Here is a 26,714-nt window from a genome sequence, read left to right as displayed (position 1 = left end):
GCACAAGTTACATTAATTCACAAGCTTTCCTTCCTTAATGACAAACACAGATCTGGGTAGAAACCTGTATAAGACATCAGCAAAATAATCACAGCTGTATTCTGCTTCTGCAAAACACTGGTTTTCCCAGTTCAGGCACAATTCCTGGGGTAAAGGTTGGACTTGATGATCTTAAAGATCTTTTCCAGCCTCGCTGATTCTATGATTCTGTGAAATCTGTACAGTAAAAAAATGCCAGACCAACTCTGGAGCAGACCTTGTAGCTCCAGTGCTGGAAGCTGGCAGAAGCCAAAGGGACCTCCAGTCCTCACCAGCATTACCCAATGCAGAGCAAATCTGTGTTGTGGTGGGGTTACGTCGTGGTGGATGCATCATGGCTTCCAGCTTAGACTGAGCTAATGGCACTGTCCACTAACCTGCTCCTTCAGAACACGCTGAAAGCTGACACGGAGCAAAAGAGGTTCTGAAGCTCACACATGGTGGGAAAAGCACATCCCAGCCTCCGCACTGATGCTGACAGTCCATGCATGCTGCCCTGTGGCTGAGCACAGTCAGAGACAGGGCAAAGGGACCTGAGGCAGTCACTCACCTTCAGTGTCAGGGAGCAGGTGGCCAAATGCAACCACCACTTTTTGACCCCAACTGAAAAAATGCTTCAAGAGAAAATATCTGGCTCCTTTGGACAAGATGCCAAGCACGTGAACACAGGTAGAAAAGTTCTCTTGTAACTGCAAAGAGATGCTAAGCACCAAGGGGGACTTTCAACTGTGTTATTAATCAACTAAGTGTCCTCTCTCCATCACAGTAAGGACTCTGAAGAGCTGCAGAGGCTGACAGCCAGCTCTCTACATGGAGCCTTGGCATCTGGAACCACCATATGCTTTGCAAAGGTTGACAGTCTGAGAGTTCTGGTTAAACTCCACATCTCCTTGCTGTGGACGGCTTGGTATGCTGTGACTTGTCTTCAGTCCATTACCTTCTTCTTACCAAGTCCTGGAGTGCATAATGTCTCCCTGCAGAGCACTACAGCAGCTGGGCTGTGTCACATTCTGTGTGTGTCTTGCTCAGCATTAGACAACACACTTAAGAGAGCTCTCCATCTAAATCCGTGAAATGCAAACAGAAAATGTCTGTCACTTCAGCAGAGGCCAACTCCAGCATTCTGGCATGGAAACACACTTAGAGACTTTTTTTTTTGCCTGTCAGCATGGTTATTTTGATGAGGTTTTGTTTTGCATGTGGATTAGATGAAAGAGACAATTAAGACTTGGGTTTTTAATTGGTACTGAATGCATTTTAAACAACAGTAATAGACTTTCTCAACAAGAACTGTATGTTCTCTTTCTCCAGTATAACTTAACCCTGACAGGGAAGACAAAAATACAGCCAAATAATGGCTGAAACGTGAGATCCTGCACTCAGAAGCTAGGAAAACTATTCAAATATGAAGTGCAAAGTGGCTGAGTCAGCATACCAACTGAGAGTTAGATTTAGGCTTAAATCCAGCACAAGAACAACATTCTTTGCTGCATCAAAACTCCCTGTCCTCCCCACTCCCCCTTTTTTCTTTTTCAAAGATTTCTGAACTTACATGCTGAAAGCATCATTAAACCCAAAGCTGCTCTAAGATTCATAATGACATTAAGCCGAATTTTCTAGTTCTAATTTGACTGATTTTGAGCCAGCAAAATGGTGAGAGAATTTAAGCTGCAAGCGGTTCCCGTGAAGAGTGAGGAGCAACAGCAGTTGGTTCCTTTAGCAACAGTGATTTTTCATTCTGGGGTGAGGCAAAGCAACTACAGCCAGTATCAGCACATGCACATCTCCTCTCAATGTTTCTGTACCAGTTACCAGTTTGTTGGGGTTTTTTTATGATGCTCAGCAGCCCAGAGACAGATTCCACTGAACACAGAGGCAATTGGAAGAAATACTACAGAACTTGAATGAAGTTTTTTGTTCTATCAGGATTGGTGTAGTCTGCCCAGCAGCAAAGGGCTCACAAAAGCAGGAGAAGATGATAGGGAAACCCCAAGATGGCTCATCACCACACTGATGTAGGAATTAAAAACCGAGTGACAGCTTCCATTTCCCCTTTTCCACAGACTGCTTCTCCTCTGTTTCCTGGATTTGCTTTCAGAGAACTGGGGCAATTCTTTAGAGAGCAGCAAGTGCTTCAGAAAGAAGGCAAATGAACTTGGATTTGATCTGTGCAGGTTCACCAGTGTTGCTCAGAGCACATCCACCCCCATCTCACAGGCACTCATGGCTGAACACAGCCATGCCACCAGAACAGCCTGCACACCCTCTGGTCAGCTTCCACTGGAAACAATCACATTACGTGAAGTTTCACAGCAAGAGGAGCTTTCCCTCGGTGCTGACCACGAGCTGGGAAGCCAGGTGTGTTCCCCCAGCACAGCCAAGAACAACACCTCCATCTCCCCACCAAGGATGCAAAGCTCACACCTCACCCTCCTCCCTGCCTGCACAAGCCAAGATCCTGCACCTCCACGTGGGTCCCTCTATCCCCATCACAGGTCCCTCATGTCTCTGCTTCTCCCAAAGACCAGCCCTATGCTAGCACCAGAGATGGGGTATGTGGTTTGCATTTTGCTGGATGCATCTGCTGCTGTTCTCTGCAAAAGCTCTTCCATCAACATGAGAGGAATCCAGATGCAAGGCTTTATCCCCCAGCCCTCATCTGTTGGATGCCTGTTGCTAAAAGAGTCAGTGCTCACTGCTCTCTAGCTAAGCAGCCACAAGCACTTTTGCTTCACAAACCTATTTTGCCTCACACATTTGCCCCAGTTCCTGTAAAGGAGGAGATTCAAAACACTAATTAGAAAGCTAGGCCTGTTCTGTGTTCTCCAGGTCACCTTATCTTCTTCATTCAGCTCCTGAAGACTCAGCTATTAAGAGAAATTAAGTAATTCATCAAGCTCTTTTCAATTACCTGCTGTTGATAACATCACAATACAATTAGCACCTACAAATGAACCAAGCACCAACTGCTAGCAGCTAAATTTACAGCATGGGGCAGCCTGCAAGAGACTCAGGGGCTGCCAGCAAACACATATTTTGTTATACAGACACCAGCCCTGTTCTGCCACTCCCAGCCAGCTGAGAACACATCCCCAGTGGAAGCTGGAACGTCAGCAGCGCAAACACCACATCCCATGGCAGAGATGGAAACGATTCTTTGGAGGCTTCCACACCTGGTGCTGTGAAGAAGCAGCAGGAACAGACTTGTGATACACTACATCAGCACACAGTCTGCCAAGTGCCTGCTCAACTAATGAAGACAGGCTGGTGAAAGTGGGTAACTGAGAAGACAGCTCACAGGAAACCTCCTGCGCCCTGGAAGCAGGTCTGAGCCACTGCATTCCCTGACAAATTCTGCTCCATGTCAGGGCCTTACCTAGATTGGAGGAGGCTCTGCCTTCAGCAGCTCGGTCCTGCAGGCTCTCAGCGATGTGCAGCTGTTCTTCATGGTACTGCTTAGCCCTCTCCAGGTCCTGCATACATCTAGCTGCATGGCCCAAGCCAGCATAAGCTCGCATCTCAATGGCCTTCTCAGCCAGCTCCTGGGCCAACTCCAGCACGTAGTTGTGGTAGGACATAGCTTTGTCGAAGTTCCTCCGGTAGTGGTAAGCACTGCCCAGGTTGCTGTAGGCTCGAGCTTCCTCCCGCTTGTTCCCCAGCTCCTTGGCGATCTTCAGGTGCTGTTCATGGCACTGCACCGCATTCTCAAAATCCCCCATTGCAATGTACACTGCCCCCATGTTGCCCAGCTCCCGCGCCTCGGAGAGCTCGTCTTTGGACTGCTTTGCAAGGAGGACACACTGCTTGTGGCTTGCCAGTGCGTTTGGGTAGTCCCCAATGGCTGTGTACACATGGCCCAGACTGCTCAGTGCTGAGGATGCTGCCTGCAGGGATAAGAGAGAGAAGTCAGTCAGGTATTCATGGAAACAAGTCAGATGGCCACAGTCTGGAAATCCAAGCCACAAAAGGCCATTCTGGAGAAAGAATGTGACTACCAGATAAGAAACCTGTTCTCAGAGTTCTTCTACACCCCTCAGAGCAGCTAAGGCAGGGGCAGGAGGAACAGGGTTGACTCAGGAAGACAGGGCAAGGACTGTCTCAAGTCTCTGAAGCGTACAGTGTGTGCATGGTAGAGGGGAAGGACAGCACTGCAAAAGTGCAGAGACCACTGAGGAAACAGAGGGAGTCATCACTGCAGGAAACTGCTCCAGGACCAACCTGAGCTGTCTCACAGAGCAGAGCCTCCCCTGAAGGCAGCCACACCTCACATCACCTCCCAGGGCCTTTAACATCTACACCAAGTCCTGCCAACACAGCAAACGAACCCATGTACAGCAGCTCTGCAGAAAACAGACAGGTGGTGATACTCGCCTGTGGAGTACATTGCAAATTAATGCCTTCTTCCATCCTCTAAACAGTAAGCTCACATCCTGAGACCCTGCAGGCTGATGCCAAAGCACTGCCAGAGACCAGAAGCAGAAAGTTTAACCTGATATAAGGATGCTACAGGCTGGGCCTCTGTAAGGACTCTGCAGCCTTTTCTTTCCAGCAAAAACACCCATTGAATGCTTGCTGCTGGAGAACCTGCACACTTGCAGCCAGCATCGTCTTGAAGACAGGAGATGCCTCTGCTGCTTACCCTATAACATCAGCAGCCCAGCATGCATTCACCGGCATCTTCACATACTTCTGCTCTGCCAATCATCCCATGGCTCTGAAGACCACAGTCCTCACTGTGCAGCACCAGGGTTCTTCTAACACAACACTGTTATTGACCCCCAAACAACCTTGGGACTGCAGCAAAGACAACTGTGTTCCAGCAGCTGGAGTATCTGTCCCCATGGGACATCTTAAATAAACACAGCTATTTGAAAACCTGAGTTCTTACTGCTGAAAAACAGCTATAATTTAACAAGGAAAACTATCTGAGAAGCAGCTTCCTGTGCCGGCTCTATCTGCCAGGACACAGGCCTTGCTTCCCCCTGGCAGGGCCAGAGCAGATGCAGCCAGAGAGCAGGGCAAGGAGCCAGAGCAGGGACGTACTCCTTCTGCCTGATGCACGTGTGCTGCCTCAGCACGGCTGCTCCCGCCAAGGCCCTGACCCAAGTCTTCCATGGTCCCTGCGTGTGCATTTCCTTTGCTTCCCAGCTGCTGCTGTGACCCAATTCCAGAACAGCCATCCAACCCCAAACCTCCAGGAAGGAGCAGTCAGGGTGAGTGACTGTGCAGAGATCCATCTCTCTTCTTCCTAGCACCCCGCTCTGGAAAGATCCAGTCTCCCCTTCCACCCAAGATGTTGACAGGGCATCTCAGGACACTTGTCCTTGCTATTTGAAATAGCATAACCCTGTGCTACCAGTGAAGAGGCAGCCTCACCCTTCTCCCCCCTGCTATGACTTGGATGGCTCCCCAGCACACCCAACACTGGTGCTGTTTGGTTAAGGAGCTCAGCACCTCACAGCTGGAACCACACTTTGTTATTGAAATTGTGTCTCTGAAGAAACAAACCTTTTGTGACTTTCAAAACAGTGGCAGGAAAAACCTTCCTCAAGATCATTTCTACTAAAACTATTATCACAATTGGAAGTCATGCTAAGGCAGGAAGATCTATTGGCAAGAGCAAGAGGCAGCAGCATTAACAGAGCAGCATTTCCACACCAAGGAACTGTAAACATGTTGTGCTGATTCAAATTAACAGGGAAACCATCTTTTCTGATGCAAGAACTGGAGGTGACAGATTAGCTATTAAACACAATTTACAGGTCACGAGATAGAGAAGTTATAAGAAGCTCTGTCAATAGCCAAGCTGCATTTGTTCTCCCTGAGGCCTCCTTTCAGGCAGCTTAATTATAATGGAAGAACTGCCACAATTCTAAAGGTCTTAATTCTTTTCACTTAGTGCTGCAGACGCACTTCAGTCAGCACAAGGGACACTGGGAGAGCAGCAGCAGCAGAGCAGGAACCACTCCACAGCATCTCTGCAGCACCACGGCATGGCTGGGGCACAGTGCCGACTGCACTCTGCCAGGACACACTGGGCCGACAGCGATCAAGTTCCTTCTGCTGCTGTTAATGAACACAGACCAGTGACGGATGCAGCAGCTCCTCAGTGACATGGTGAAAGGCTGGGGACTCAGCTACTGACACGCTGCCACATGGTCAAAAGGCTTCTTGGGCTTGGGAGGTGTTTGGCCAACAGCAAGCACCTCAGGTGCATGCAGCATCTCTCCTCCAGCACAGTGAGGATCAGGCGCTCGTGGGGGCAATCAGTGGAACAACTGTGGAGCTTGACATTAAAGCAGGGTTAGGAATAATGTGGTGGTTACATCTGCTGGGGGACACCAATGACTCACGTCAGGGGGGTAGTAATAGGATCTGAGATAAATTCTTCACTGTGGACTTACTAAAATCCTCCCCATAACAGCATCCACTGGGAGCTCCAAGCGGCTCGCACACTTGGCCAGCAGGTACAGCTATTCCCTGATGCACCCACCGAATAGTCTAAATTCTGCAGTGAGAGTGAAGGTTGACAGGAGTGAAGCACTCCAGCTGTGCTAGCACAAACCCCTGCTTGGTAGCAGGGTGATGGGAGACTACAGCTTCATACCAGCAGGCTTTGCATCCGCAAACAAAGAAAATCAATGCTTTATATATCTGGCAAAGACAAATCTTAACAGTGGGGGTTGCTCACACCTTCAATTATGCAATTTATCACTTTAATAGAAAGCATATTCTTCTGCCACTGAGCTGAGGCACAGACGGGAGTTCTGAAAAAGGTTTCTAATTGCTCTCTTTTTCTTGGGAAAAACAGACAGCTTCAGTTTTTCAGCTGAATAAGGGGGATGTTAAGCAGATGTACATCACAGAATGACAACTAATAGGGACCTGGTGACTGGGAGAGATGTGTTTCTTAGATATTTCACTCTCGCAAGAGAATGTCAATTTCCTAATTACATTACATTTAAACAACTCTTTAACTGAATTCACAGTCTCCTTAAACAAGAACACTTTATAACAGTTCCAAAATGGGCAAGGGGAGAATGCTGTGCTTGGTACCTTACTGTAAGGCAGTCTTACACAGACACCAATTAAGACTGATCAGAGACTGAGCTTTTACAGCCAAGGCAGGGGAATAACAGGCATGGACTAAGCATCTGTGAAACTCAAAAGCCTGCTGCAGAATGCTCTTGCATGCTTCCTCCTCTCCACTTCCCTTCTCCCTCTGGGCATGGGGTAGCAGCAGCGCCTGATCCTACAGGATGTGGTAGGGCTGTCTCCAGAAGATCAGCGATGCGCATTGGTACCATCTGTGGTCAGGCAGCAGCCTGCTCTCCTCGAGAGGCAGCACCTCCTCACAGGCATGTGCTTGCTCTTGCATGTAAGCAAACGTTTCCTGGTTCACTGAGTGTATTCTAGGGGTGGTGAGGGGAAGGCAGCTTCAGCAGATTGGTTCTGAACACACACAAAGGAATACCTAAATCTGAAAGCATCACAGGATGAGTTCTGCCTTCACCAAATCCCACCGTATCTTAAATCAGTGTAACTGTTCTGTGTAGAAGTAACAGAAGTTACCTCATAGTTAATGCAACACTATAAGCATTTAACTTCTTTGCATGTGTAAGCTCTGCTTGTGTTATAGGTATGGGCTATTCCACTGCTGTGCACACAGGCAGGACAGCAGCATAACTGTGCAGTGCATGAGGCCAGAACACTACGAAGTAGACCTCAGCATTGAGCATAAGCATCACCCAGCACTCACATATCTTGATTCCAAGTAGACAGAATTTGGTAGCTTTCTGGACATGTCTAAAAGGCTCCTGTGTGAAACCACTTTAGGGAGGACAGCTGACTTGACAGTTTTAGTGGTGATGTAAGAAAAGAAGCCCTCATTTAAAACCACAAGCTTCTCCTAGATGGGACACTGAGGTGTGACTCATGCTCTAGTCAAAGTCAGTCCTGGAAGAAGCAGCCACCAGGTTCCAAACTTGGATTTCAAAGGACCTGGAGCAGCTTTCTGCAGGCACAGCAATCTGAACTCCTGCAGTGGGTGCTGCCCTGTGCCAACCCCAGTGCTACTCCTGCTTGTGACAAAGCTGGGTACCACTTTCACTGGAAACTCCATATGGGAGAGCCCTGCCTGAGGCGGACCTGCTGCAACCCAAAGAGCTGCTCCCCTATTTGCAGCCCTGACACACGTTTTCTGCCTCATTTGTTCTGCTGTGATGGGGTACAGGCCTCAGCAGAATCTGGGCCCTGCAGACACTGTGATAGGTAAGTAAAAGCAGAAGACTGAGCTTCCTTCAGCTAAAACCCGTGTGCTGTGGAGGTCAAGTGGGGACATTTAAAGGAGATCCTCAGGAAGTATTACATTTCCCGTTTGAGTCAGAAGTCCAAACAAAACAAAACATATGGCCTTTTTAGTGCATTCCCAAATTTCCTGCACTGGCCAGACTTCCCTTTGTTCTGCTTAATCCTGTCACATTTGAACTGGACAAACTTGTATGAATCCAGTTAGGCTGACTTTGTCCAAAATGAGCTAATGAAGACAGGAGAAAGGCAAAGGACCCACGGTCTCTTCTACAAATCCAGCTTCTCAATGCTCAAGCACTATGGTTGCTCACATTGCCAAACTGACCCTCTCAGCCAGAGGTAACTCAGGCTAAGATGTAATGCAGCCATAGTGCCACACAAGACACAGAGCCCTCAGATGACCTCTCATGGCACGGGTTCTCCCAGCAGTTCAGCCTTTCTCCAAGAAAGCAAACCTTCCCCCGGGCGTGGGGAGCTTGCCCCAGATCCCTCATGAAGCAAGGCTGCCATCTGGAACCAGAGGCTGAAATCAGTGAGGCAAGGGATAGAAGCATGCTTTCTAATAAGGGTTTAAACCTATACCTGCATCAGAGGTCAGGCTGCTGAGTCCCAGGGGTTAATCAGAGGCCCCATAAAGACCAGCTACTTTAAGTGTAAGTCTACATGGGAGCAGTATGAACTGGCAAGTGCATGTCTGTAACACTGTACACCCAACAGAGCCAAACATCTGGAGCAGACAAAGGCTGAACTTTGGTGAACTGAACAATGCTGCAAAAAGCATTCAGGAAGACATTCTGCAGACTGAGACAGATCTCCCACAAGTTCTCATTAAGCTGAAACCACAACACCTGCAGAACCTTAGACTTTAAGGGCAGCAGGGGCAAAAATAAGGCTTCTGTCCTGTTAGGAAGTCTGGAAAACCCATCTGCCCCAGGCTCACCTAACTCCACACTAGCTGCTGCACACCCTTCCTCAGCAGCCTCTGCATAGGGATTCAGTAGTCCTACACTGCCTGATCTGCTCAGCCAGGTCCTCCTTGCAAGTGGCCAGAACTGAGGCTTCAGCTCTATAAATCAGATCCCACTCAAGCCTAGCACAAAATCAGTGATGATTCCAGAAGCCAAGACCAGGACGTGCAAACACCTCCTCAGAAAGCTGGGAGCCCTGCTCCAGCTCAGCCTCCTGGCTGACCCCTGGGGTCCTGTGGGACCCTCCAGCACATCAGCCACCCGCTGAGAAGCCACCTGAATGCAATGGAAAAGGATCATTGCTTGACCTTGCTGAAATGATACTGGGGGCTCTGAAACAAGAACAGGACACTCCTGCAGCCATCACCTCTGTGGTCCACGTGCACAGGACTTATGCAACGGGTGTAGCCTCTTGATGCTCTTGTGCTATCAGTAGCAGAGAAACTATGCTCTTAACAAAGTCTCCAGTCTCTTCTCCGGAAAAGCTCGAGTGAAAGCTATTTGTTGTCTCATACAGTAGCAGGGGTCACAGCCTAAACTTGCCATTCCTGCTCCTCCATTAGCAGTGGCTGCATTAATAACAAATGCAGATTATCAATTAGCAAAGTGCTCAGCCTGTTCCTTACTTCTTACCCCAGTCAGCTGTGACAAAGCTATAAGGAATAAGGCATATTCTTTTAGTCTTTTCTGTTCGTATTGCTACAGGCAGCTTAATCCTCTTCTGGCAGACAGCTACATAATGGATTACTTTGAAGCAGCAGCTTCACTGCAGGAGAGAATAAGAGACAGAAAATAGAGAAGCAGAGAACAAACACCTTCCCTGCTCACTCTGCAAAGCCCTGTCACTTACTGCAGCAAGTACTATTTCCCTACTTTTGCTTCCACAGCCTGTTTCTGACATCTTAGTCAATGTTTTCGTGCATGACAAATTACTTTAGCCTGAAGACTCGTTTTGGTTCTCATTTGTGAGATATTTATATCCTGTCCTCATTTTCCAGACTGTTTGCAAACATAACAAAATAACTGCGGTATATGATTCCCAGACCGTTCCTGTCCAGACAAGCCAGCAGCCCTGGCACTGGGCAGCCCTTCCCAGGGCCACGGGCAGAGAGGCTGCAGCTGATGAATTCACCTGATGAGCAGCACTCCACCTGGGACTGCGGATACTGAAGCACACAGAGGCAGCAAGTGACCAGGGCAGGATCACTGCAGGATTTTCAGTGAGAAAGAGATAGAGTTGGTCCTATGAGAAATTGTATTTCACAACACCTGAAAGCCACCTGAATGCAATGGGAAAGCATCTCTGCTACGAATTATAACCCATGCAAAGCTAAATTCTGCACCGAACAGGAGCAGCACCCAGCCCACTGATGTGCACCTGAATAACTAAGGATATGTGAGCAGAAGGGTCAACAAGAGGGGTTTCCTGGCAGCAGTTAAGATGCTGCTCAGGGAGAAGGGGCAGACACGCAAAGAGCTTGTTTCACTACACAGTATGGAAGGTCTGGGTTGGCTTTCTATTTTCCCAAAGACTTGCTACAGGAATCAGAACCTAATACAAATGAGATGATGCAAGCACATGTTCACTAACACAGGAGTCTCCACCTTTCTGCATGCATTTCTCCAATTCTCTTAAAAGCTACCAACAACTGTAAGAAAAATCACACACATGCACAATGTTTCACTCACATTAAACTCAGGATGTGACTAGGAAGTGGAATGGGGCAGTAATGGGCCAGCCCACAAGGCTGCAGAACAACAGGCTGCAGGGCTCTGGCCTGTGTTGAGCTGTGTCTCATGAAGCTGGAGCCGAGGGCACAGCTGGGGATGTACACTAACCTAGTCTGGGCTTTCAGCACAGGCGTGGAACCTGTCACCAGCACCAAGACAGGAAGGTCCCTTTCCCAGGACCTCATTGCACAGCCTGACCAGCTCCTGCCATGCCACACACATCTCCTGGGGCCTGGCACACACCAGGGTGCTATCTGTGCCTGTGCTAAGGGACACGAGACCCCTGCATACCCAAGAATATGGTGCATGGCCCCAGCTCGCAATGGGACTGAGGGAGCTGCCCTGAGCTCACATCCTGCTGTGAGGTCAGGCACTGGCACTTGCTGAGGAAAGCTGTGAAGTTTCTGCTCCAGCTTCACCTCAGCGACAGGGGAAGTCTACACAGCTGTGGAAGGACTCTGGATGCCTGACAAGGGAGCCAGGAGGGGAACCCAACCCACAGCTAATCAGCTGCACATGTTCTGATGAGCTCACTCCACACCAACATGCCCTATGATGGCTTCTCCAGAGAAGAAAGGCTGCACAGATACACGCTTCCAGCCAAATCTGCAGCACAACTGCAAGCCAGGGACCCTCGCAATCGAAGTGCAAACAGTTGTACCTCCACCCCTGGCAGGAGCCCTGTGGCTGCCAGCAGAGTCCAAGCACAGGAACTGCTCCAGCCAGGCAGGGATGCAGCAGGCAGACAGTGGGGTTCCTGTGCTGGCCATCAGGAAGTTCAGCCAGGGGCACACACCTTGCTCCAACAGCAGCAGAGCTGAAATCACCCCAGCTCAGCACACACTGAGCACCCCACACATCCCCTGAGGAAGAATGAAGGCAGAACCGCTCCTTCAGGGCAGCTGTGCCTCCGGACTCAGACTGTGGCCCAGCCTTTGCCTCATCTAACTCAGCAGAATGCAGATTTCTTAAATGACTGGCAAGGAACATGAACAAACCAACCAAAGCAACCCTCTTGCCCAGTACCACAACGCACACAAGAAGTTCAGGCAAAAGGCTAAGTACTTACAACTTTGCTGTTTACTAAAGATGTGGCTTGTACAGACAAAGCACAGCAGGAAAGACACCTGGAAAGCATTTCCCCTTCCCTTCAGGAAGGGGCAGAAAACCTTGGCTTTACAGAATTTACAGATTTCAGTGGAAAGGAATGATCTAACTTTCCTTCTGCATCTCCTTCTGGAAATAGGAAAGTGAAATTCGATCTTTGACTTGCACAGCCTGACAGTAAGTAGCTGTAGTTTACAAAATGTAGGAGCCTTATGCTGTGTGGCAGTGCTGGCTCAGACACGCTTTAAGGGGGACTGGGAGAAACTACTAGAATCGCAAACTGAAATAACCACCAGCAGCTGAGCTGCACCCAAGTGCACTCAGGCAGCTGCAGAGCCTGCATCCCAACTGCAGCCAGGCACTCGCTCTGCCCATCACAGCGGCCGTGTTCCACCAGCACTGCTTCCCCAACACACACAGCTGCTCCTTATCCCCAAAGCCCCTGCCCCAGGACTGTCCCCTGCTGCCAGCAAAGGTCTCTTGGCAGTCAGTCCACGGCGATGCTCTCTCTCCAGGACACAGGGCAGCCCTCACTGGCCTCTGGAGTCTCCTGGGCTCAAGCCCACAGCTTTTCTTTATAATGGGAATTTCTGTATTCTGGTATTTCCCCTGCCACACAAGGACTTCCAGATATACGCCTTCCTTTCCCTTTCTGGTTGTCAGTCCTCAGAGATTCAACACACTCCCTCAATTAGTACTTTTCCAAACGAAATGCATGGGAAGGAACACAAGTCATCAACAAGGGCCACTCCAAACTATCCTGAGAGATCACCACCATTAGCTCTGCCTGGGCACTCTGGCCTTACAGAATCTGGGATACAGGAATCCTCTTGTATTGCTCGCACAGCAGCTAGAGATGGGGAGGAATGGGGACACAGGAGACTTTCACAGGGCAAGCTTTCACATTTACTTCTGACTCCAGTCTCTCACACTGGCATAGCTCATCAGCTGCGTTACCCTTGTCTAAATCATAGGTTGTGATTTAGACACAAATGTGCCTTGTCTAAATCACAGGCATCAACACACACTATGTGGGTTACCTGATGGCTTTCAGAAGATAAGTTTACCTGGTGTTAAAAACAAAGTAATTACTTCAAAAATGCAGTACTAACATGACATGCTGCATGGAGCATTCTGCTGGCTCTGAACACAAAAGGAAAAAATAAGCCTGCACCTTGAGGCCCCACCAGCCTAATCATGTGCAAAAATTACATGGGTCTTAATTAGAGCTAGTGCTAATGGGGCTGTGCAAAGACAAGTTCCCCAAGGCACACATGCACAGAGCCATGATGCTGCTGACCTCCAGTCCTCGTGCTCGCTCTGTCTCACACGAGCTGCACAGCATCCACCCAGGAAGGGATGGCCAAACTGTGCTGTTTGCCTGCATCTGTGCACACACAGTTCAGCCACGGCCATCCTGCCACCAGAGACATGGATGGGTATATCCACATCAGCATCCCTTCATCCAGCCCAGGAGACATCGTTGCAAGAGCAGCAGCATAGACTTCATCAGGATTCTCAACCTGAGTACATTCCCAGGGCCGGCAGCAGGCCAAGACAGCCCACGCCGAAATCTGTTCAGCTTAATCTTCACAGAGAAATGACAGACTACCAAACTGTGCTGCTATTTCCTCTGTAACTGCAGCCAAACTCACTTCCATCAGAAGAGAGGCAATGGTCTAGATGGTCCTGCCTACCTTCTCTTCTATTGTACCTCAGTTCTGTTGTCATCCTTTTCAGGATGGTATCTACTGACCACAGTGACCACCTGCAAATCTCCACAGGAAACATAGGACACACAGAAGAACACACAGAGCCCCTTATGATTTCTCCTGAATCAATGGTACTTTTAAGTCTAATTCTTTCAGGAATAATCTCATGGAATTAGCTCCTCTGCATTTCTGGACCAGCCACTGCAGCTGGTCAAAAAATCCAACCCTTCAACTAACAGTAATGGAAAGCATTGGAGTAACACTGGAGATGGCTACTTCACAGCGCCCATCACAGCGTCCACTACGAACCAGTCTCTTATTTGTCTGCATAGACCAAAGCCACATGGATGTCCATACTCCAAGGTCTCTTTTGGAGACCCTAGAGGATGCCAAATCCCAGCTGCTTCTGCTCCATTCTCTCTCTGGGCACAAGTACCACAAACCAGGCTGCAGAGATCCCCAGGATGTGCCTGTGCAGAGCGGGTGAGCTGTCTGCACGCAGGACTGTGCTCAGCCTGACACGGCGCTTGTCACAGGAGCTGCACAGACCCCCTGCACCAGGGGAGAAAAGCAGCTGAAATCTTCAGTCCATGGAGCACCCTGTGCGACTCCCACTCAGCTGGCAGCTTCCTTCACCAGGTCTGGGGGTACAGACCCTCTGCGCCTTCCCCCTTGGTTATGGGTAACACAATCCAGCAGAAGGCCCTGGTGCAAACATTTGCCTGAGCAGGCTCCGAACCCAGCACTGCCTCCAAGGGCAGCCATGCCCACACAAAGGAGCACGTTCTACCTCTGCATCAGCCTCCCTACAGTCGGAGGTAAAACGATTACTTCATTACAGTCGCACACCAAATCCCTCCTGTGGAATTCACATCAGCACTACTGCAACTTTATAACATTTGCATTATAAAAATGTCTGCAAAGGAGGCCAACAAAAACAGCTTTTTGTGCAGAGGAAGCTCTGTGGTCAGGATGATGTCATCAGAAAGCGCCAAATTAATTTCCTGTGGTTACATCCTACAGGAAATCCAAGGAGCTCAGCTTTCCTACTACACCGAGCAGTCATTTGTTGTCAATAACCGTTAATTATGTGTCCAGATGTGTCATAAGCTAAAAACTATCACGATCAGCCTTCATTCCCTGGATTCCTCCCAGATGGACCTGGAGGATCGATGCTGATCTGCACCCAAAGCCAGTGGAATTCAGCAGCCCTCATGTCCTGGGGCAGCCCAGGGGCTATGGGCACGCAGCGATGTTCCTGCCACCTCCTTCAGCCCCCCCCAACAGGGATCTGTGGCTTCGAGAGACACCACGGAGGAACAGCAGCCATGCAGCCTGACTGAACAGGAGCCCCAACCAAGAGCACTATAAAAACAGTGGTGAGTAACAGCTTTTCTGCTCTGCAGGAGCACAAACAGAGAAATCAGGAGTGATTCAGGAGGTTTTCCAGCTGGTGAAATAACCATGGAAATGCCCAGCAGGTCCCTTCCCTGTCACAGGCTTCCACAACCTAATGAAAGATGCATTTCTCCAAGGCTTACTTCATATTTAACTTAAAACACTTCAGTAAAGCACTTAGCTAATTCAAATGGATCTTTCCAATGACTTCTCAGAAGGAAACTGATTCCCCTCAGTTTCCAGCTCTCCCCAGAACTCCTTGTGTTCACATGAATTCACACCTGCCCTGCTGCCTCTATCCACTCCCTTCACCAGCCATGCAACCCACAAGCCATTTTCCCATTCACAGCAGAAGGAACACACTGGAGGGGGGGCAGGGATAGCTTCTGTGTCTGTAACTTGCACTAAAATTATGATTCTGTCCTTACAATGAACTTTCATTCCAACCCTCCTGGGACAGACTCTTCAGTCCATGCAGCACACTTCCCTGGCCTGGCAGGGAGCCCAGCACACCAAGAGCTGCATGGTAAGAGGTCAAGGCAAATCGGATCCTTTGTGAGCACCCCCTACACCTCACACAACATTGTATTTTCAGGATTCTTTTCCTTTTCACTGCTTTTTAAACAAAATGTATTTTATGTGACCACTTGAGACAGGAACCCAGCTCATGGCTAGTCTGGAAAAGCTACAACACAGGGTGCACCCTACTATAATCCAAATTGGTAGCACCCGTATCACAGGGAAAACAAGAGCTGATGACAGCCAGGGCTCAACTGCAGAGATGCTGCATTGACACCTACTCAGCAGCAGCCTCTGCTCTCAGACCCCAAAGAGTATGTGAGCAAAATGGACAGGAAGGGAGAAGGAGAAGAACAACCTGCTCAGAGCCCCACAGAAACTAGAGATACAGGGAGGCAGGACAAACCAAGCATCCTGCCACCTGCATTACATACTGTATCTACTGGTGCAAACCATTTCCGTAACAAGAGGCAAGTGAACAGCTAGAACAGAAACCATGCAGCTTCCAAACTCCCAGAATAAAAAGCATCAAATAGACAAGACCTCTTGACACATTTGTATCTCTCCAGAAAACCACGCAGTACTGACTCCCAATTGGTCTAGTTAATAAGCTTCCTACCTCTCTGTCCTTGAGTTTCATGGCAAGCACCAGCTGATGTCTGTGGTTAGTGAGGGCCTCCCGGTAATTTCCTTTGGAGAAGAATGCGGAGCCCAGATTTCCGTGAGCTCGGCATTCTCCCGTCTGGTCACCTGGGTCACATGCAAACAAAGCAAAGGTTAGCTAACAGGGCATGGAACACACTGCAAGTGATGCTCCAGTGGGAGAACCAGCATCAGAACAATCCTTATGTTTAACACACAGCCTGAACTCCCCTCTTTGCTGGCCTTCAGAAACTTCTACAATAGCCACCAACCTTATTTTTAGAGCTGTTTTAACAGCTTCTTTCTTTGGCCTGACACTCAGCAATTTCCCATCCTTCCATATTTATTCCTTGCTTGACATTAGCAGTTTTTTTGTGCAAGTCAGTCAGTGGCCCAGGCTTTAAACAAGCAAAGAGCACGTCAGCTTTCTCCAGAAAGCAGTTCTGCAGCACAGCTCAGCCCTTGATCTATTGCTGTTATCAAGACACAAAGTAGCCCTGTACTTTCAGTGAACTCTCCTGGCTAGAGCCCTCAAGAACTCTCTTGACCTCTGTATCTCATACTGCCTTCTCTCTACAGCACCCAGAAAGCTTGAAAGCTCTGTGCTTGTGCAGGACATAGTGTACATGACAGGAACTTTTCCAGTTTGTTTCTCTCTTCAGCCCTCCTGTTCATCCTTCATCTCACTCCTGATTCATTCCTTCCCTGGAAACTGCTTCAGAAGCTCAGACCAAGAACCTTTTTCCACTGAACTCTTGAAAACAGACTGCTTCATTTAAGACACATTTAAGGTTTTGAGCCCAAGTCTACAGAGGGGACAAGGCCAGTTCCCACATACCTGACACCAGAGAATTCCAGGACCCTGTAAAACCTCAGCACATTCATTGATCATCTGCCCTTCACACACGTGGTAAACAGGAATGAACAAGCCTGTAGCCTGCACATTCCCACTTCAGATTTGATTTAGCAGCTTGAGAAATCCCACAGACACCTGAGTATTATAGAGATGCTGACCATTAACACAGATCTGTTCCACCTGTAGCAACCCAGCCCTCAAAAGGAGAACTCTTACCTAAGGTCTTGGCTACGTCCAAGTCCTGCTGCATGTATCCAGTGCTTTTCTCCGTGTTCCCAAGGGACCAGTACGCACTGCTCAGTGCAGAGAACACTGATCCCCGCAGCTTTAGGCTGCAGGTGCCAATCTTGAGGGCAGCCTCCAGCACCACCACCGAGGCCCCATGGTGGCCTGCTGTCAGGAGCTCCTGGCCGATCACAGACACCACGACAAAGGGGCTCTTGTCCAGCTTCATCTTCTGCAGTTGCTGATAGGTGGGCTCCAGGGACTCTGACACAGAGAAGTGAAGGCAGAATTAGTTCCTCAACAAACCATGTTACTTTTATCTAGATATCACCTTCACAACTCCTCTGTGCTTTTTGGGAACTCTGAAGACTGGCCTAAAGGCAGAAGGAATTCAGAGTTTTGTAGGAAACTGGAAATGGGCCACCAGCAGTAAATGCACTGCAGTGTCTGCTCCTGCAGCACAGACTTACAGCTGCATGTCTGCAAAACCTGTGCCTGTCCAGACAGCACAAGCACAGCACCACCAAGCACCAGACCTGCCAGACTACCTACAAGGCCAGATTTGGGGATGCTTACATAGAAATACCATATCACCTGCGCTCTAAGCAGCAGTCACAGTACCTTAGGGTACCAAATGAAATTAGCTTCACAAGGTAATCTGCTATATAGGACAGAAGCTTCCAGATGAATTCATTTTAGAGGATGGAGAAAACCACTGTAAAAAAAACCCAAAACACCAATGGGGATGTTTTTTCATTTCAGCTCTTGTGCCCTGGGGCTCCCAGCAGCATCTGCTGAGGGTGAGAACTGCCACATTCCCTCCTGGGAAATACCACTAGGACATTGCAATACAAAGCCTGCAAGAGAAACAGAGCAGCATAGAAACAGAGGAAACTGACTCCTCCTCCCTCTAGGGAGGAAAAGCCTGAAAACAGGGACATTATGAAAGAGAGGTGCTGCACAGCCATTATGGTTTCAGGGTCCCTGTGATTTCAACACTTTCTGAGTATCAGTGAATTAGCCAAGCAGCCTTTTTTGCCTTCTGGAACACTGTTTTGAAAGACATTAGTACCATGGGAAAGCTGTTGATGTGCTCTTCTGGGCAAACACTGACCTGGAGCATTTAAGACTCCCTATTCCCAATGGTCAAGCACCAGAACACTGTGGGAAGCTGCTCCAAGCAACAATAATGTCGGGGCCACAGCAGTACACAGCTCTCTTATCTACAGTGATACTGGACAAAAGACAAACGAGCAAGGACTTCACTGGAACTGCTGCACAACAGCAGCCTCACAAGCTAGGTATCACCATCTTGCTCTCTGAATTGGAAGAATATTCATTGCTCCTCCTCCAACTTCAGGCTCCTTTCTCAGCAGAGAAACCAAATCCTGAAACACTTCCCTTCAGGCTTCCAGGCTCTCCCCTGCCTCAAGTGCTGACAGAGTCAGTGATGGATTGATGCTACCACCTCCAAGTACCTCAGCAGATGATTTTCATCCCTGAGAAGATTCCCTGGTGCTTACCTCTCATGGGAGATTTCATGGCGGCCTCGACCATGCCAACCAGAAGCTGAAGACTCTTGGGATCCTGAGCCAGTCCTGACGCAAATGCTGCCAGTGCATCCGCATGACGCCCGAGATACTGAAGGGCTACACCCTGTCGGAAGTATGCCTGGAAAGCCAAAGGGAAGAAGAAATGACATACTTCATTGGCAGAAGTCACAGACACCAGCTGTGCCCATGCCCATGGGCTGGAGGACACTGGGGCTACACAGGCACGTTCTGGCTCCTTTGGTCATGCCAGCTGTAATTAAAAGAGAATAACAGCACTGCCTGGTCTGTGAGTAGCATCCAGTCACCCCTCCCCCCCACTTCCTCCCCCCAGTGTGATGACATTCCTCCTTCTGCAGGGCCTCAGAACTGTTCTGGAGACCAGGGGTGGCAATTACTATAAAGGCAAATCTTCCTCCTTGGACTTGGCCAATTACTTAATTCTTAACCACTTATAACCAAATGCTCCTTCTCAAGACCTCCACTGCAGCTCTCCTGGCTCACACAGCACACAAATAACCTGCTTCCTTTCTCATCAGTTCGTACCAGTAAGTCCAATATGAATATCTAGTACTAGCAGAGATTAAAATGTACTGAAAGCTCAAGTTGCAATCAAATACAATGAAAGATGCAAAGATCCAGACAGAAACTGAACATTCTTTCACCACCCATATCCCCTAATGCAAACACTATGTAGTACAGAGGTCCCGATTCTTCAAGCACCTTTGATGCCCATTGTTCAGGTTTTATCTTCATGGCTAATATTCTCCTGATACAAACTTTGCTGCACTTCAGGTTCACTAAAAGCTATTTCAAGAGCACAGAGCTGTCAGAAGATAAAACAGTATTTGCATTTCATTAGAAGAGCTTTATAAACATAAAGCTGCTCCTCCAGAGTGGCTCCTAGTATTGCTTTAATGGATGAGACTTGATCACTATCTCCCTCCATCTGCAACAGAAACCTGCTCAAAGATACATTAACTATACATCTGTGGAAGTCTTTTTACATAAACAGAATAAATCTCCAATTAATACCCAAACTGGTATTTCATCAGAGTTTTCACACACTTTTGGAGTCCAATCCAGGGAGGCAGAGATTAAGGAAAATCAGAAATGACATGAGAAACTTATCAACATGAATATTTAATCTCTTCCCATTAGTAAAGCTTGATTGTAGAACCACCCATAATTAATTGAAAGCAAAATTCTTTTCATTAACCTTTACTATAAATGTGTTTTTATTGAACCAAACAAGCTACTGTACTGGAAACCCAATTCAGTGTTAATTAGATTACTAGCATGAAGCTTTAAATCAAAGGAAATACAAAGAACAACATGCAGTGGCCACCAAGCGCGAGGCCTCCCAGCAGCAAGTGAGCTGTCACCTAAATTATGGTGTGCACTTTCACACCCTTTTTTCCCCAGAATTAGTATCTAATTACTTTCTTTAACACCTGATGACAAAGGCACTTTGACACAGCACTTCTCTGATGGGGACCTTCCCAGCCAACAGGGCTGGCCCAGGACAAGCGTGTCTGCCTGGTTCAGTTACCAAGGATGAGATCACATACACGCAGCAGGCAGCAAGGGAATGTTGTACTGCAGGCAGGTGCCCCACATCTCCTGCTCTGCAGGAAGGGAGAACCTGCCACCTCCTCCCTCCAAGCACACACTGACGGGGCAGATGGCACCCATCAGTACCAAAGTCAGCAGAGCCCAGCACCCAACAGTAGCTTGCACACAGGGCCCCAAGGAAAGGCAGGACAGAGGGGGATGCTGCAGGCCACGCAGACAAGCCTCCCACAGCCTCCATGAGACAGGAATATTAAGGTTTCTGTTTCCAAGGTTCAGAGGGACCACATAGTGCAATTCTCTCACTTCCTATCCCACACACACAACGCTGTAGGACAGAAAGTGTCACACTCATCACCTATAGGCATGGCAACAGCTCGTGTTCATGTCTCCCATGAAGGAAAATGGTCCCTGTGAGGAAAACAGAGAAAAGGCAAGCCTTTTCTTGCCAACAAAACATAGGCAAAGCCTCTGCCCTACTTCCAGCTCTTGTACAGAGCTCCAAGTGAACATTATGTCTCAGGTGGAGAAAACGCATTGCAGGTGCAACACCAGAGCCTGCATCCCCTAAGCTCTGCATCCCAAGGGCACCACAGGCTTCAAGTGGCAGAAGAAAACAAGACAGGGATGAGGCTCACAAGCAGCACGCAGCTCTGTACCGGGCACCTCCAACATCCGCTCTGGAAGGCATTTCTGTGCCCTCCCCACATCTATTCCTGGAAGTCCCCCCTGGAAACCACTTAATTTGAATACAAACAGAGCATTCAGAGCCCAAAAGAAAAACCTATTAACTGTAACCGAAAGGAAGATTTTAGCCAACTTTTTCCTGCAAAACCCCTTCCTTCCTTTCTCCTCATTTCCAGTGTATACAGAACGCTCTCCACACATTGTGTTCTCCAGAGACCTTTAGCAAAATAAGTAATGAGCATTCACACCACCTATTTCCTCCCCAAGAGGCATACACAAGTTAGTTTAGCATTGGAATGAAGACACTGTATCAAGGGAAAGATCTGCAAAGAGGAAACAGTGAGAAACACCCTTTAGAAGAGGAGAGGAAAAGGCAGGGAGCCAGCAGCTGCAGCTGAAGCAATGAGACATGGAGCAGCTTTCCAGTCCTGACACATGCAGGGTCTTCCCATATCACAGTGAACTTCAGTTATAATCACACCATGTGAAGGCAAGGGAGAACTCACCCCACAGCAAAAGTCATGTTCATTCTCCGGTAACCCCAGGTAAGAAAGAACTAGTGATTCCTTTTAAGCAGATTAAAGCTGCAAGAGAATGATGTTTTGCTAAGGACAAGAGAGATGATCAGCAGGTGTTTTCTAACCTGTGGCTCTCTGCATCCTCCATCTAACACAGAGAGCTGGAACCACTTCCTTCAGTTTTTCAATCTCCAAATCACACTTCCCAGGAGCCTTTGGGAGGGGGATAGCACTAAAGGCTAAGAGGCAGCTCTACCAAACCCCTAATCTTATCAAGTCCCCAATATTACATTAGAGAAGCTGTCTGTAAGTAATCCTGTGTGCCCATGGACCTTGAGTTCTGGGAAATGAGGCCACATGCCGTCTCCATGGACATGTTTTACTCCATGGACACCTAACCTCACTGCAGCCAGGTTACAGATTTCATACAGCCAAGTGGAGATGGCCTGGGATGGAGGACAGGGAGTAATTAGTGCTTTTTACCCATAACACCACAGAAAGCACAGCTGATATTCTGGAAGCAAAAACAAGTTACTCTAATTAACTGGCAAAAAATATTTGGCACAAAGCATCAAAGCCATGCAGAAAACTGGCCCTGTAACAAGCCTGCTCACACGCGAGCCCAGGCACCGAGAGCCAGTGATGTGGAACAGCATCAGGACCCATGCAAAGCCACCAGCTCATCCCTCCTTGTTCAGGTTTCACCGGCTCCCCCCCTTTTTCAGACCCCATGCTTTTCAGCATCTGACAGGTTCTCATGGCAGGAACGTAGTTTTTGGCGCTTTTCACTACCTTCAATTTAATGTTACAAGAGTTGTATGGACAGAATAAGAACACGGAGCAAGACCCTCCTCATGGGCCACTGAAGTTTGGCAGAGGCGGCCGGTGGCGGGGCTGCAGCAGGTAACGCCTGCCCAGCCAGGCAGAACATCACTCTCCAATTCTAAGCACGAGTCCTATTTGTTCTGCTCAATTTATTGACAGTGCAGCTTCTGCACAGGCTGGTATTTTTCATCTGTGTTTATTACAGCCCATTTAATGCACAAGGAGAATTTCTATCTGTCCTAGTAGGAGCTGGCACTGGACAGACTGCTGCAGCATCCAGGCAATGCAAACACAAATGCACTTGTTAGGTTTTTAATGCTCATCATGTGAGATAGCAGCTGGATAACTGGAAAGATCCTGAATATTAGATTTTCACGTGCAATCTGAAGTAGGATTAGACTGTAAATGCCATTACCGAAATGGTCAATATCAAGAGGGGCTCTGACATTTTTATTAACCCTTCTAGTATCAATATGCAAAAGCTGGCCTAGGCAGAGCAATAATAATTGGTTTATAATTGATACAAAGCAAGAGCACATATGAATACAAATGGGACCTATTTCCCAGGATTCTGATAAATAAAAACAAGCCCAGTAAAGGAAGCCCAAGACAACTCAATGCTCTTCTTATCGGGTAAGTATAAAAATATTCTTTAATTTTCTGGCCCAGGAATCCAGGCAAACGCTCATGCTGTACTGGCATCTGCAGCAGGCTCTGGTACAACTCCTGGAGCTCATACCATTTTCCCCAGTAGAATCCATAGCAATGAATCGTTCAGACCTCATATGCAAGGCTTGCAAGAGTTAGAGGGAAGCAGCAGCCACAGGAGTTCAATCCTGTCTTACCACAGTCTCTTGTAAGTCTGAAGCATGAGCTCATGTTTCTGGAATATGATTTCAATCCAGGCTATAGGCAATTTTCTAACAGTAGCCCATATTGTACTCTTCACTGGGCAGGATAGTGTGCTGGTTAGAAATGCTTTCAGAACAGCTCAAACTGCAGGATTATCTGTCCTGTCGCCCGGCTGCCTCAGGACACAGAGCCTGCAGGCTGCCCTGGCACAGACCATCCTGGGATCTCCATTGGCCAAGGGTGCCAGGGGCTCCTGCACCTCCTCCCTGCTCTGCACAACCCTCTGGCACTGCACACAGCAACCCCACCACCATGGGGGGGCTCATCTCTTAAGGCTGTCAGCAGTCTTCCTGCTCGAATGCTCATTTACATCATGAATCGCTGCCCAACTTGCAACTGGATAATGGGGGCAGAGGAATGGAACTGGAACTGCACCAGAAGAACCTGGAGCAGAAAATTACTGTCAAACAAACACGGAAAACCTGGAAAAAAAAAGCCACAGCCTTTGACAAAGGCTCCCATTGTACACAGGGGAGGAAATCCAAAACACCTTTGTATTCATGTCAGCTTCGGACCCTGGACAGCCACTATCTGGACAGGAAAGGCAAACACAGGGAAAATGCTTTTTCCACAATGCTCCCTTGGTTTGCCAGATGAGGAGATGATGCCAAAAACAGCAGGGGTGACCTATGAAGCACCTCACCAGCCTGTTCTGAGCCTGCAGAACATCCCGCACAGACGGACCTGTGGGATGGGGTAAGTGGCACTGCCACTGAAAAGGAGGGAAGTGAGGGAACAGCCACTACGGCTGCTTGGGGCCAAGGACCAGGTTGAATCTTTCCTCTCCCCTTGTAACTGCTTTACAGCCAAATTGTAGAGAAAAACACAGGACAAATCTCTGCTGTGGGATTTCAAGAATGTGAGGAGAGGGAAGAATGTGCTTTAATTCAGAACACATGCAGCACATGCATAAATACTGCCTGCTGTCCAGAGGAACTGAGCTCTCACTTCCCAGAGCTAAGGCTGCACCCTAGGAAACAACCTTCCTTTGCAGCCTGCACACTGGGCAGGCACCTGAACTGCTGCCGTTATCCTGCCCCAGGGAACAAGCAGAGCCCCAATGGGACTCTGTCTCAGCAGCACAACTTTTCTGCCTTCCACTCACTCCAGGGTGTCTCCTACAGAAACCACACTACTTGGAAATTGAAATTTCCTCTAATCCCCATTGAGCCTATACAGGAAAACAGGAAGAGAGCAACATGCCCTGTTTTATCCAAAGCGCATTTAATTACTCTTATTAACTGTGCATCCATGACCTCCAGGAGAGACTGTACACAGATCACTTGCTCACCTGAATGAAATGGAATCATCAGTAGTAAAGAGTCAAATCGGTGCTCAGTCTAAGTTAACAGCCCAGCTTTCTGCATAGCTGCTTGCTGTTGCTCTGTTCTCACCTGCTTCAGGCTCACCTTAGAAACAGTAGCTCCAATCCAGATCCCCCTTCCAAGAGCATCCCCACCTTCCACAGCAGGCGGTGGTAACAACCTTCCCATCTTTATCACATACAACTCTTAAGTCTTACTGAACAGCATGAACAGCCACGAGTGAAGTGCTCTGGACAAGTAACCACCAACCCAAATTCATTACAGGGAAAGCACAAGCAGCCTCTTGCATTTAAAGCTGTTGGGCACAGATGCATGTGCAGCATCTTCTAGAATCCCTAAACAGAGACAAAGTTTTTCCCAATTTTCAGCTGAACAACCAGTTTTAGAAATTGCACAAGAAAAGATAAGTCACTTTTCAGCCTGCTCAGAAGTAACACCAGTACTGGTAAGACAGAATTGGAGATTTTGTAGATACAGAATTACACAAAGCTTACAATAGATGGGTTAGATGACAACTGTAGGCTGCTTCTCAGTGAGGTCTGAGACAGCAGCAGGACTGTTTTTAACACCATTATTACTTTGTGCGCTTTGCTTAGTTTCAGCACTGTACTATGACTCAAATTGTATTAACATTTAGTATTTAGCTGCCAGTGTATATGTGCACACAATTCTCCCAATTCTAACACCAAAAGCGTTGAGAACCTTTGTAGAGCTCAAGAATATAGAGACATGTGCTATTATTTGTTCTTATACCCTTAAAAGCAAAAACAAGTTAAAAACAGTACAAAGGGAAAAGAGGGAATAATAAAAATCCATGTCCTAAACTGGAGGACATCAACCACCAGAACTCTTTCTGCTATTCAGCTTGTTCCAGCACAGCTTCATTGTCTCATTTCGAGTTACTCATCTGATCAGCAGCTCAAATGACTGCTCCCCTTCAGCACTTCTCCATCTCACATCCTGCAGGCTCTGCAAGCTTTGTGGATCCCACTGAAAACTGACCATAAAATACAGAAATGAGACATTAAAGCATCTGGTCAGCCCACAGTGGCGAGGCAAATCCAGCAGCAGGGATAATTCAAAGATCCATGTTATGGTGGTGAGGCTGACAGGCTGAATGGACGGATGGGATCCAGGACAAAGGCATTTTATCCAGATAACTCAAACCCTCCATAACTACTGACTGTCAGATAAATGTTTATCAGCATCAAATGTAAACAGCAATTTGCATGGCCAAAGAGCTAGTGTGCCACAATATCCTAAACAGGTAGGGGAGGATTTTAGCACAGGTGGTTTTCCCTGTACAAGACACACTGCACTGAAACAACACCTGTGCACACACCCAAATACCTGCAGAGGTGCGAGTGTGCTTGGAGGCACCTTGAGAGCCCCCAGGATTATGCTGGGCTTTGAAGCCATTTCCCTTCCATGCATCTCCATGGATCCATTCTAAAATCTGCCTTGATCTCAAGGTTCTTCCCTATCTCAGAGTAGAAAAAGTGAAGAAGAAAAAAAACCTGAACAGTACAATTTCCAAGAGCTGCCAAAAGAGAGGACAAAAAACAGTAAATAGCAGAACAGGCGTAGGATAATGGTGAGTTGTAACGTGCCTGTGCCCAGGCAGCTGCAGTGCACCCTGCGGGATGCTGGAGCTGCTCCACACCCCCTAGAGAAGCACCTGGTGCCCAGGAGGAGCTGTGACAGAGAAGCCAGCACACATCTATCTCCTGCAGACATGGGCTCCTGGCTCAGCGTCCCCGTTCTGTCCCACCCCGAGTGCTCAGCCAGCACTGCCTGCCAAGAAGGATGAAGCTGATG

The 26,714-nt window shown here is 48.2% G+C and overlaps 1 protein-coding gene across 1 annotated transcript in view; it reads right to left on the bottom strand.

Annotated features, from left to right (window-relative positions):
* TTC28 (tetratricopeptide repeat domain 28) overlaps positions 1-26,714 on the bottom strand; it is a 114,128-nt gene that overhangs the window by 33,749 nt on the left and 53,665 nt on the right. The window contains exons 2-5 of the mRNA XM_005147712.4: positions 19,031-19,178; positions 17,499-17,771; positions 16,404-16,534; positions 3,416-3,923 (exon numbers count right to left, since the gene is read on the bottom strand). Coding sequence (XP_005147769.1) covers positions 3,416-3,923; positions 16,404-16,534; positions 17,499-17,771; positions 19,031-19,178 — 1,060 coding nt within the window. The remainder of the gene's footprint in view (positions 1-3,415; positions 3,924-16,403; positions 16,535-17,498; positions 17,772-19,030; positions 19,179-26,714) is intronic.

The sequence above is a fragment of the Melopsittacus undulatus genome, chromosome 12 (assembly GCF_012275295.1).
Source record: "Melopsittacus undulatus isolate bMelUnd1 chromosome 12, bMelUnd1.mat.Z, whole genome shotgun sequence".
NCBI classification, from domain to species: domain Eukaryota; kingdom Metazoa; phylum Chordata; class Aves; order Psittaciformes; family Psittaculidae; genus Melopsittacus; species Melopsittacus undulatus.
Note: the sequence above shows the minus strand (reverse complement) of the source record. Positions and strands in the feature narration are given on the sequence as shown.